Source organism: Anser anser (genome assembly GCF_964211835.1).
Source record: "Anser anser genome assembly, chromosome: 5".
Classification (NCBI taxonomy): domain Eukaryota; kingdom Metazoa; phylum Chordata; class Aves; order Anseriformes; family Anatidae; genus Anser; species Anser anser.
Window position 1 is genome coordinate 43,062,021 of NC_139725.1, and position 13,278 is coordinate 43,075,298.

The 13,278-nt window shown below is 40.6% G+C and overlaps 1 protein-coding gene across 8 annotated transcripts in view; it reads left to right on the forward strand.

Moving 5' to 3' along the window:
• Positions 1 to 13,278, forward strand: part of TTLL5 (tubulin tyrosine ligase like 5) — a 128,528-nt gene that overhangs the window by 7,045 nt on the left and 108,205 nt on the right. For all 8 annotated transcript variants that reach the window (XR_014585487.1, XM_083839744.1, XM_083839745.1 and 5 more), the window contains exons 7-8: positions 1,373 to 1,442; positions 1,761 to 1,845. Coding sequence is in view for 7 of the 8 variants with exons in the window: in XM_083839744.1 (XP_083695870.1) it covers positions 1,373 to 1,442; positions 1,761 to 1,845 (155 nt within the window). In the remaining variant the exon portion in view is untranslated. The remainder of the gene's footprint in view (positions 1 to 1,372; positions 1,443 to 1,760; positions 1,846 to 13,278) is intronic.

Sequence of the window (13,278 nt, forward strand, 5' to 3'; positions counted from 1 at the left end):
ATTCCAATAAGTATTCTCAGCAGCAAAACTGACTGGTGAGTCACTTTGTTTTCACTCACTCAAACCCCTTTAGCCTCCCCTGCGCTGAAGGGGTCATGCTGTCTCATCTGTTCTCTACCTGGATTCTTTCCCATAAAATAAGGGAGCAATTCGCCAAGTGTATGAAGTAAGTATTTCCAGAGCTGCACTCAGCTTTTGCTCCGCTTGAAAGAGAGGAACGAGTTTAGGCTTACATGGCAGTTGGCCATGAACTGGGGAAAAGACCATTCCGGGACCAATCTCCCTTTGTGTACATATGTTCCAGAAACATTTTAGCTAGTTTGGCCCAAAGACTTCAGTGTCCTAAAGTGTGATTCCGTTAAGGGAGTGTCTCCCAAAATTTCATCACAAATGTGTTTTTTTTTTTTTTTAAAGGCAAAAAAAAACCTCTTCGGTTTATCTGGTCCATTGTAAAAGAAGCTGTCATTTTGGTGATATGCTGAGGGAAGTTGAGCTTGTTCTCTCATGTTGTATATACGTACTCTATATGCCTAGATTTCCTGCTTGTGACACTGATAAGGCTGAATACACATAAAATTGAATAAATTCAGGATGATGGGGTTCTTCTGGCTCTTTTGCAAGCTGGAGGCTGGAAAATGTTTTGCAAGAAACTGTTTGCATGAGTAGTTAAAACTGGTTACAAGAAGGAGGACTTGGATACAGCGAAGAAGTAGAAGTTTTTTCAGCAGGTCCCATGACTTTGCAATGTGTATTTGTCGTAGATAGAGCTTTCTGTTCTGTGCAACAAGAGTAGTTTTCTCCTACCTTAGCCCCCGCTGTGAACTGATTCTCAGTAGAAGATATTTATTCATGTAGGCAAAAGGGTTGGGTACCAGCTCTGGGTCTAGCCATAGATCCATTAATTCATGAGTATTAATTTTCTTCACTTGTGACTTCCTCACCAATTGTAGTTACATACTCTTTCCAGTGGCTTCCAGAAAATCCCTCCTCCATGTGTCTGGTTAAACACTCAGGAAACAAACAATGACAGTCACTTTCAGATTTTTCTCTCTTGCCTATTTTATATTATTTAGCCATGTGTCTGTTAAACCTGTATTTCACTCTAAGGAACGCTTGACTGGAAAATTCAGTGGGTGTCTTTTGGAAATGCAATCATTCCCAAGCTTCTGGTCAGGATCTAATTACCTTAAGTGTATTGTGACTGACTGGTGATATTTTTTTTTGGTCATGTTCCCCCCACCCCTGACATAGTTACTGGTGCAGAGTGGTGTTAGTAGGTGAAAGCTGGAAAAATAGTAGGCTTGATCTAGTCATCTTGTTACTCCTTGAGCCTCCTGGTTTTCTCACTCCTGGATTCTCTGTTCTTCTGTAGCCAAACCAGATTGTGCTAGAAGACAACATCCTGGTTTCTCGTTACATCAGCAACCCCCTGCTAATAGATGGTGAGTGTGCTTAGAAATTGCTTCCTGCTTGCACATTCTTTCTTGTTTCTAGAACGTGAAGAGCTCAACAACTTTTGTAGGAATTTAGCTGAATAATCAAGTGGTCTATCTTGCAGTAGTTCTCAAAAAAAAAAAAGTAAATAGAAAATTCCTTGCAATCAGGAGGCTTTTTAAACTGGGAAAGTTTCAAGCACAGTATGGCAGCAGCAGGTAATGGTTTATTCTTCCCACTGTTCGGAGGGTCTGTTGAATTTCCTCAGTTGGATATGGTATGTTAAAGATATTTTCAGTCACTGACTCTTGACAACTGTATTTCAGATTTCAAATTTGATGTGCGCCTGTATGTTCTGGTTACATCCTATGATCCACTTGTCATCTATCTCTACGAGGAAGGGCTGGCCAGGTAGGGGAGTTTTTTTTTTCTTCCTTAGTGTATATGCACTCAGTGGTCAAGAGATGTCTTGGATTGCCTTTGTACTTCTGAGATGGTAGCAAATGGGAAGGAAATGTCAGTTCTGGAGCTCCACAGAGTTTTTGTAGATGATATTTCATTATGCATTGTCCTGTCAGTTGACTTTATAAGGTCTTTAGTGAGGGACTTTATTACAAAGGGAAGTAATAAAAAAAAAAAATTCAACTTTTAAGAGTTGAATGGCCACATACCGTTAATGGGATGTTTGTTGTAAAGGTCAGGTTCTTAAAACCATTGTGAACTATTGGTGCCTTGATACCTCTTCTCATTCCTTTCAGCCTAGGAGCATGCTGGGTGAAGGGAATCTAAACTTTCTCAGTTTCCATTTAATCATAAAGGCAAAAACAGAGACCTGTTGTTGGTATCTTCTGTCTTAATACCTTCAACTTGTCTTTTAAATTTTAGGTCAGCGTTTGTATTTTCTGCATTATCAAGTAAAGAAGCTCAATTGGTTCACTGTTCTTATCCTGCAAGATGTCAATTTTCTTTTGCATTTAAGTTATGAAAGATACTTAAGATTCCCAGGAGGAACATTCATCTGCCAAAAATACCCATTTCTCTTTCATCACAGAAGTTTAGCTAAATAGCTGAGCAACTAATAAATTTAAAACAATCACCCCTCCAAAATTCCAAGTGAAGAGAATTAAATCCTTGCTAGTTCCAGCTCAGACCATAAACTTAACTGTTTAAGATGAGAGCATCATAGGGCTGTCTTGTGCAACAGTCCTGAGCACTGTTAAATCTGTTCTAAGTCCACCTCATAGAGCCAGAAAGAATAATTCAATAACTAGGGTTTGGGCCTGCATGGCTCTGACCGAGGCATGTACTGAATCCAGCATATTTTTATCTGAAGCAGATGCTGAATCCAGAAAGATGTGTTAAGGATGATCCCACAAGTAATACACTACTCCTTTTAACTGATGAACAGATTCCCTTCAGGTTTGTTGCGATGTGCGTTTGCCTGCAACGATGCTGTGAATAGGTTGCTTCCCTAAATGAGGACTGGAACAGGTGGCTCGTTTTGGTCAGTGAAAAATGTGACAACTGTCATCAGTTTGGAAAAGGAGTCTTAAACATATCTGGCACGCAAGTTTTCTCTTTTGGGAATTGTTAATTGCTAATATTGGATGTTACTGGGAAGTGAAGAGGGGTGAACAAAATCATGTCAAAGATGATCCAGTGTTGAATATGTGCATTGCCTGTTTTCAGAAAGTCTTAGCAATCTATAGTAGACCACCAAAATAGGAGTTGCATCATAACCAATGTCTTAAAGTTAGTTCTGCTGATCTTGTTGTAAAAAATAGGTATGCTTCTGGATAAATAAATAAAAAACAAACAAACAAAAAAAAATCTGTCACAAATTTTCTGCTCTGTTAAGGAAGCCAGTGTTCCAGTTCCACGATATGTAGCATTTTTGTCTCTTGAAGACAAATTTGTTACTCCATGTTGGTGTGTGTGTGTTTGTGTGTTGGGGGTGTAGGTGTTTGATTTTTTAACTACTCTGTTCCTATCAGAGGTCTAGGAAAGGAAATAAGGAAGGAAGCCAGTATCTTCCTCTGATTGAAATATACTGGTCAGACAGCATATATTAAGATTGAATCATCAAACTATTTAGATAGCAAGGGAAGTATGGAGGTTTATAGTCAGCTTCCTTCTCAAGCCAAGGCTGTCTTCAAAGTTCAAATAGGTACTCTGCGGCTTTATACCATAAAGGTTAGAATATCTTTCAGGAATGGAATTTTCTTAGTCTTTTTTGGCAACCTGTTCCAGTATTTGATCTTTCTCACTGTAAATCTGTCTTTTTTTTAATTTTATCTAATCAGAACTTCCCTCCTTGCAGTTGGACTGTTGCATCTTGTCCTTTTGCTATGCTCATTTGGGAAGAACTTGACTCTGTCTTTATAGCCATGCATTAAGTAGTTGAACACAGCAGTCAGATCCATTCCTAGCCTTCTCATCTGTCGGCTGAACAATCTTTGTCTCTTCAGCTGCTCCTTATACACTGTGTTTTTTTCAGACCATTTTAATAGTTCTGACATTCTTCTTGTACTGGAGGCTCGAAACTTAACTTTTTGAGTTCGTGAGCTGGTATCCTTACCTGATAACCTGGATGCTGGCTGACTGAATTTCTTTGTTCTGTTGAGGTTCAGAATATTCAGCTTTAGAGCTTGAAACAGTGTTGTAGTCAGTCCTGAGCAAAGAACTTAAATTTTCTTTCTGGTTATGCATCCAGAAGCATCAGTCTCAAGAATTCTGGACTCTGTCTTGGTAAGATTTCATGAAGCAATAATACTACTTTTCAGTTTTCTAAAATCATTACTGTGTTTTGATTATAGCTTAAGCACATGGAATCTAATCTAGATCACATGGTGTCCATATACATGACAAATATGTCCTGTATGCACAGGACGCTGATATTACTAATAGCATGTGGTAAATAGTTACCCTTTCCTTTAAATTTCATCCTATCTCACAGTTCTTTGTTGGAGGTAGCTAGTATATGGAGATGAACTGTAGCACTAGATACATGATAATGTCAGCTGCACAGTTGTGGGACTGATGTAGAGGGATCAGCAAGATGTGTTTTCTCTGGTCCAAGGATAGTCTTAGTTCTGTTACTGAATTTCAACTGCTCACTGAGTAACTTCAGCTGAGTAGTGCTCAAGCTTACAGCTAAAGGCTTGCAACAAGACCTGTAGTTAAATGTTTTCTCGTGGTAGGTATAAATTTATGAGCAATATTCTTAATTACTCTTAAACTTTTCCCTTTGTCTGTGGCTGCAGAGTTATATTTGTGCAGCAAGTGTTGGCAAACTTGCTTTGGAACACAATGCTCAAGTGCGAGTAGAGGTGACAGAAAACTTGAGGTGGGATGTTCTGTATGGCCTGCAGATGGCACTAATGGTCTTTAGTTTTAGTGATTTGGAATTTTCCCATACTCTGGATTTCCAAATTCACAGTTGGAAAGGTAAGGATCCCGGAGCTACTGGATTCTGGCTTCTTTATTTAGCTCCTTGGCCTTCCATTTAATGCTGCGGTGTTAAGTGCTGGGAGAGACTCCTTTATTGCTTCACATGCTGTAACACTTTGGTTTAAAGCTGGGACAAAATTTGTGTGGGGCAGGGGGAAATGCCTTAACCTTTGGGAGAGGAAGCTGGTTTCTGTTCTTTATTTAGGAGAAACAGTGCTTAAGTGTGGAAGCAATTTGTAGCAGAGAACTGAGAGGTAACATAGGAGCCTGGAATAAAAGTCAGTATTGGAGCAATCTAAGGGGAAACCCACCAGCAGAACAAAGGAATCTATTCTACGGACCTTTGCTAGTAATTGCGATACTATGTGGTGATTTCCATGTACAGAGGTTGCTTTCTGAAAGCATAGGTAGTCCCTGAAGTGTAGTCAGGGACTTTTTTCTTCTATTTTCTTCTTTTAGCCTGTCTGAAAGGTAATGTTTTCCTCCAGTCTTATGGTTTGTGTATTGCAAATCCAAGAGGAACCTGACTGCTTCAGTAAAGCTGGAACCTCTACCAGAAAAGGAGCGTTATCAGGAAACCATAAGATGTAATGATCTTGTAAAGGGACAGACTTGTTACTATACACGTTTGTGATCTGATGTTTGACTAGATACTTCCTTAGGCCTGGTTTCTCTTGGCACAGCTAGACTTGTCATGACGTGATCTAGACAGGAATTTGAGGCCTCAATGCTGAGGAGAAGAAAGGGATTATGGATCAAGCCTGTGTGACTTGTATTTCATTTTCCATGTGGAAAAGTGAAGAAAAAGTTTCCTTTGAAGGAGGTCTGAAGGGTATATACACAGAGGTATGTAACAAAGCCTTCAGCTATTGCTGGTTGATTTGTGCTAGAAATACTGAATAACTGTCTGGTTTGTCCTGGTTGACGTTCTTCAGTGCAACTTTTCAGGCAGATGTTGACCATAAAGCTTTTTTTTCCTTTATTCTTCAAAAGTGTATTGAGTTAGAACTTAGGAAGTGCCAAAAAAAAACCAAAAATAGGTAGATGAAGCATGCTTGCATACATCTGGTAATTGTCCTTTCAGGCACCAAGTTGCTAAATATCTGTATTTAATCATCTACATTGACCATCTGTGACTTGCAGCCTGGAGACCTCTAGCTGGTACTTCTGTATTGAAGCTGTAGGTTTGGACTGACCGCATGAAGCATATATTCTAGAATGAGGTAGTCTTGACAAGCTTACCCATGTTAGTCTCAATCATTTGGTCTCATGTTAAAAATGTGTTGTTCTATTTGAGACTTCTAAAATATGTGATAGAATATCCATACCCATGGATGTATCTCATCAGGTCCCATGGATTTTTGCACCTTCAGGATCCTTAGATGGTCTTGAACCCGATTTTCTCCTAGACTGGGCAGTTCATCATTCTTCCAGTCCCTGCCTTTGCCTTCTGGGGCCCGGGCCATGTGCTGGAGCTCTTGTCGGCAAAGACTTAGGCAAAATAGTCATTATGTACCTCAGCCTTCTTCATGTCACGGTGACTAGTTATGTGGGCATTAGCAAGTGGAAGACCCAAGGCAGCCCTTACGGCAACTATTGAACTGATGCATTATGCTGATTTTTTTTTTTTTTTGGAGGGGCAGCTGGGATGACGAGAATGAGCCTGCCTAACTGGTATTTGAAGTACAGTTGAAGAGGACACGGGGCCAGGAATAGCCCATGCTGTTTGTGACAGCCTTCCTTGTTTTGCCATCTAGGGATGCTCCTCTTTCCCATCTGACTTTCCCTCTTCCTGTGTATCTCCCAGTGGGACAGAAAGGGGTCTGGAGGTCTGTTTTGCTTGGTGCCTCCAGACATAATGGAGACTTGACACATAGTGAAATGTCTCCTTGTTTTCTGGGATACTTATCCACAGCCTACTTCTTGCCTAAATTACAAGATTTAGGCAGCCTTATTTCTGAGCCTGAGTGGCTGGAAGAGTCCTAGTCCAGCAGGAATTTGTTAGTCTGATTTACACTGAAATTGAAAAATAGATTTAAATTAAAAAAAAAAAAAAGTAACACTGAGCTAAAAACCAAATGTTCTTGCAAAGGGCCCAAGGAGCAGCAGCTGGGGGGAAACTTTCCAGAGCGACACGAGACTGCCAGTAATGGCGGAGGGGGCAGATGGGCTTCCCAGCGCTGCCACTGGTTGCCTTCTGCTGCCTGAGCTCACCCTGCTCCTCCACACAGTGCCCCTCCTTCGGTAGCCTGGCTTCCTAATTAGCACTGGCTCCGCTGGGATATTTACCTTTTCTCTGCTGGATTCCTGTGGTTTCCAAAGAATTCAGGTGTTTGCTGCGAGCCAAGGAATTCACATTACCTCACAGCCTGTGCTTAGGCCAGAGCCTGCTGCAGCAGCCCAGTCCCCCCTTGCAGTAACCCCTGCCTGGCAGGCCTCTGCTTCTTAGGGAATGCAGCTTATTTCTGTGTGGACACCTGGGATCAAACAGCAGCCACTTCAGTAGACATCAGCTCGCCCAGGAGCTAAGGAGCAGTGTGTTTCACTACGCATCCCCACTGGACTTTGCAGCGGTGGATAGTGCAGCCAGTCAGGAGGGGTTCCGCTGTTTCCTTTCTTTTATTGAGATGAACAGGGCTTGAATCACCAAGGGGAAAGATTGATCTACCTATATACATATGGTTTTCTTAATATAGAAACTTACCTATGCAGGCACCAGTTATCTCCTTTTAGACTGGGTTTTTTACCTTGAATTTGCTGGTGTAAAACTGAGTAGTTGGACCTCAGGCTGTTACTGTCTATAACACAGTACTGTGTGTATGATGTATATTTATTTATATGAATAAAGCATACATAAATATATGTAATATATAAAATTTATATTACCATATATGTACATACATATCTTTATATGCTTATATATAAAGTGATTATATATACTAAAATATGTGTTGATATATGTAAGTGTAATAAATATATATATAAGAAACTAGAAACTGTGGGAAACAGTAGAAGTTCACAAAATCACAGAGTAGTTAAGGTTGGAAGGGACCTCTGGAAGTCATCTAGTCCAAATCTCCTGCTTAAGTAGGGCCACTCAGAGCTGGCTGCCCCGAACCATTCCCAGGTGCCCTTGAGTATCTCCATGGACAGAGAGTCCACAACCTCTCTAGACAACCTGTGTCTGTCCATATCCTGCTAGGGGCAGTGCATATGATGGAAACTCAAAGTCGTTATGAAAAGATTTAAACAAACAAACAAAAAAACAGAAAACCACAACAACACACACAAAAAAATGCCACAACAAAAAACAACACCACCCAAGTGTTTTTCTTTCCCTGCAGGCAGCTGGTAGAATTGCTCCCGAATCTTGTTCTTTAATAGTAAAACTGCATGAATAATTTTATCTACCTTTGGTTAGAGGACATTCGGCCATAGTAGATATATCACCAAAAGTCCTTTTTGAGTTTTGTAATTCCCCTACAAGCTTTGGCTTCTATTCCTAAGCTTCTGCTAACTGACAGATGCTGGAAAAATAAAAAAATCTATATTGACAACAGGGGAGAGTGTGATGGTCCCTACATACTCCTGTATTTATTTTTTGACCTGTACTGCAAGGCAACTCCCAGGTGACATTTTGGAATCCAGACCTTGATACTGTTTAAAATGGAAGCATCTGTAGTTTTCTTCTACCAGTTCTAGTCTGTTGAACAGTTACCTCAGGGCATCTTGTTTCTTTTAGTCCTGACTTTAGCAGCAGTTCATGACAACCATAAAGAGAAATGAGTGGTGCAAATAACTTTCTATGTGGCCTTAGTTCCCTGAACAAAGTGGCAGCCAGTAGACTAACACGGAAGCCAAAGACTAATACATGAGGAGCAGCGGGGAGGGAAGAGGGATTGAGAAAAGTGACTCCAAGCAAAAAATGTGAGGAGCGTGCTTATAGAAATGCTGCGTTAGTTATTTCCAGGACATTTAGGCAGGAACCCTATGTGCAGTCATGGAAAAGACTATCGTAATGTGTGCTTTTTCTGTAGCACTTGTTTGAGAGAAAAGGGATTAACTATTCTTTCCTTCTTCCCACTCTAAGGTCTTTTCTCTTCTCTTCTTCCTTTTCCCAGGCCCTGGTTAGATGTCTCAAATAAGCATTCCAGAGCTGCCAAGTTTTATGCAAAACCATGTAACATCTTATGTAAATATTTAATGATCCAGTTTACGTATTTGCAAAATGACTTTCATATGATAAACTTCACCTTGTGGTCAGTTTGTTTCCCAAAGTAGCACTGGGAGTAAGGCAAAGAGCAGCGGGTGACCTCTTGGGTAGCGAATGTGTGACAGTAAAAGAGTAGGTTATGTTAAAGCAATGTAAGGGTGTGGGTTAGGGGCAAATCAAAATCTGGGGTGGTATGGTGGATTTGGGGATTTCTCGAGATAAGTGCAGGCTCTATGATGTGTTTTGTAGTTTGCCAGGTCAAGAGGCAGAAGTGCTTCACGTCATTTGTAGAGTAGGTGGCCTATTGATGGTGGTCTAACAAGGTGGGGAGAGAGGACAGTAGTCTCTCTATTGAAAAGTGACTTTTAACAGGGGAAGTGTAACACAACAGGGAGGCAGAGGGCTGGGATGCCTCTGGGTGACTTACTGTTAGTCTAGAGGCTGTGGGTCCTTCTGGAGTTTGAAGGAATTAGCAAGAAATTCTCCTTTGAATTTTCTGTTCCTGGTGGCTAGGCTACCTGCTGCCACTCCTGCCATCCAACTGCTTGCTTTTTGTTGCTCTTCCTCCCTCTGTGATCCAACAGAAAGTGCAGCCAGAGGGAAGGCAAATTTATTCTTGTTGAAGGTGAGCTCTGTTGCAGAGTGCAGTTGCTGGTTAAAGGGAACTAGTTTTTGCCTTTGGCTCAAGCTGGATGTGCCTTTGTGACTTTCAGCTGAGATGTAGGCAGGTGTGTCACAACTGCTGAATGTATGAGTGCCACTTCCTCTTCTAGGTTTTAAATTCAGAAATAAAGGGCATCTAACGCTGTCCTGAGGAAAGAGAAGCTGCAGTGAAAGGGATGGAGGCTGCTGGGGCTGTTCACAATCTGATCGCTGCTACTTCTGCCTGGGAGGCTGTACCGCTGGCAGTAGTTTGAGTGGAAACTGAAGAGTGCACAGTCAACCTCAGTTTCATCTTCCTTGTTTCCAGGTGTATTTTTGAGATAGAAGCTCGACCGGAATTCTTATATCTAGGAGCTTTTGGAATCTAATCTCTTATATCATGCTAGTAGGTGTCCTTAATTTTGTTTAAAAAAAGGGGGTGGAGAGAGGGTTGGTTGTTAGTTCTTTTTAGAAGCCTTACATGAAAATTGTAAGAACTCAAAGCAGTGTGAGTTTAGTGGTTGAACTGTTCATGTCACACCAACTTAACTACCAGCAATACACAACAATATCAAGTGTGTTGGGTTTCCGTGTTGCAAAGCATTCTGTGTAGTCCATAGCTTGGACAGGGCCGGTTCAGAGCAGGGAAAATAAGAGTTGGTTGAGACAGAGCAAGAAGGTGGTGTTAGTGAACACAAGATGGCATTTCTGAAGATTTTCACTTGGTAAAATAGTTTCCGTTGGCTGAAGATTTGCCTCCCCGTTCGGACAGGCTGGCCTGTAATTTAGGAGTACTCTTGGATTCCTGGCTGATTGCAGGCTCCCACATAGCAGCATCCACGAGTAATACTTTGGCTAGGAAACGGTCTTATCCTGGCGGATGATGACCTGGCCTCAGTTATTTGTGCCTTCATCACTATTTGGCTGGACTATAGCAATATGAGATACCTGGGCATGAAGCCTTTAGTGCTTAGGAAAATAGCTTGTACAGAAAGTTGCAGCGTGTGCTCATGGTAAATTGTGTAACAGGGAAAACATCAGGTTTGCCCTTTGTTTTCTGTGCCACCTTCCCATATAGCTTTTAAACTGTTCTTAGGATCTTGGCCCTTATCTTTTTGTTGATAAATGTTCTATGCTTCGGATCGATTAAAGGTTACTTAACGCTTTTTAATGATGTGGCCAGGAACTTGATAATCCTTTAAAAGACTGAAAGAGTTATCATGAGTTTGTTATGATCTCAGAAGAATTTACTAGGTGATCTTACAAACATTGAACTTTTCCTACTTTCCAGTCATAGCCTGTTGCCATGACCTTATTGTATGTAAAAATAATTTCTACATTTTTGTTGAAGCAAGGCATTCTGTAGTGTGCAAGTCTCATGTTTCCTGGAGAGACCAAGTGCGGCAGGTGAATAGCTTTTTGACTGCAATGGAAGGAAGGTGCTGTGATGTATGGTATGAAAAGCTGTGGAACCAGAGAGTACTAAAGGTAATCATAACCGGTATTTCAGTGATAATGACACTCTTCCATTGCAAGCAAGTGCTAACACAATATAAGGGATGTAGGCTATTGCCAGCATCGTACCTATGTTCCATTGCCATTCTAACATCCAGAGAGTATTGATAGGGGCTGAAGAAATAACTTGGGTTTTCCATTTGTAATTTGCAGACTTGTACTTTGGATAAGGCTAGTAATGCTGTCAGAGCAGCTCTGGAAGAATGTATTAAGTTGACCTTTGATTCTGTTGTTTAAAGCTTGGAGTCTTTCTGATAGCAGACTTGAGTCACTTAACATTTTGGGTTTTTTTTCTGCATTACTGAACTGAACCATGATTATGCCTTAAAATGACAGCATCCTACTAGGGGAGAGAGAATTTTATGTATTGAGAGCTCTTGAACACACTGGAATCCCTTCTGAATAATCAATCCTATGGAAATGTAAATCCTATAGTAGCCTTATCATTCTTAGGGCATGGAGTTCAGACCAACTAACGAATAGGGATAGTCTCTGTAGAAGGAAGCTAATGCAAGTGTTTGAAAGTTAAAAGAACTACTATTTAGAAGTATCATTTATATCTGCCAGGGGTCGATAGTCTCATATTTCTGATTATGTGCATAATTAGCAACAAGAACAACCAAAATTAAATTGATGAGTGTGGTGAACCTAATTGTTCTCCTCTTCAAACTATTGAGGGAGCCTTGACTTTCTGATACAGCTTGCTACTTATGCTCAGTGTCCTCTAGAATCTGGTTAAAAGCATATTATCAACTAAATGCTTACAGTATGCTGCTAATAAGTGATTGTTAAGGTGGAGATTAAGTCATAATTAAGAACGAAATACGTGATGGAGCTGTTGTCATTGCTTTCAAAGCAAAGAGCTAAATCCAGGAAACTTGCAGTTAAACTGAAAAGAAATGCAAATATTTTAAGCTGTGGAAATATTTGGAAAGGGGATTCAAACTTCCAAACTCCTTTCTGTTGCCAACTGCTCTAACTTCATGTATAGTTAAAGCTCAGAAAAATCTGGTGCAAGATCATGTTCACTTTTTTAACCTCGGCACTCAGTTACATCATGGAGGTTTTTTTCCTGCTCCCACCTGTGTATTTATTTTTAATTTTAATTTGATGTGGATTTGCTGGTATTGTTCCTGTGGGGAGAGAGATTTCTCAAAATGGCTACCAAACGAGGGCATTAGTGGCTTCAGTTTCACTGAGAAATGGGATATTTGGCAGTTCTTTCTAAAGGAGGATTTTTTTTGTGTGTGTGTGTGTAACTTGTTGGATGTCCTTGTATAGTCCAGCATCTTCTGAATTGTAGAAAATAAGGGAAGGATGAAGAGAGATGACTTTAATAAAGTGATGGGGGTTGTGTTTTTATTTTGTGTATGCCAGGTTCATTGCACAGCTGGATTCTCTGGATTTCCCTCCCTCCTTCTGTCATGTATTTTTCTTGATTGCTGTCTCCTTTTTCCTGCTTTGAGGGTTCATCAAATTTACTCTTCTTGTGAATGATCCTACGTTGACATCTTAACCTACTGTGGTATAGGAGAATGGTCAGAGTGAAGAAGCCGGATTTGTTTTTGGTTGGCTTTTTTCTTCCCACTAGAACATGTCTGCTGTTACAAGCTGTGGTGGCTAGCAATGGCTCACACTGGTATTTCTGCAAATCAGATGACATGGATTCTGTGCTTGATCTTTTGTTTTACGTATTGTTCCCCAAAATCTGAGGTGTAAAATATATCTTGAAAAGAAAACTGATTACATGCAGAATAACAATGATTACCTTGCAGTCAACTTGAAGTCAGGTCCTTGTCTTGTAGGATTTTGCAAATATGGCCACAAATAGTATTATCCTCTGCTTAATGCTTGCTTTTTTAAGATGATTTTGTGGCCTCCTCCTAAAATCGAGTCACTACTCTGTGTCCTGACTGTGCATCCTAACACCTTCCTTTGTCACATGCAGAAGAGGGTGCACCTGTATCTGATTGAAGTTAATTGGCAGCCTTCTCTACTTACTCAAGTGGCTGTTCAGTCAGATC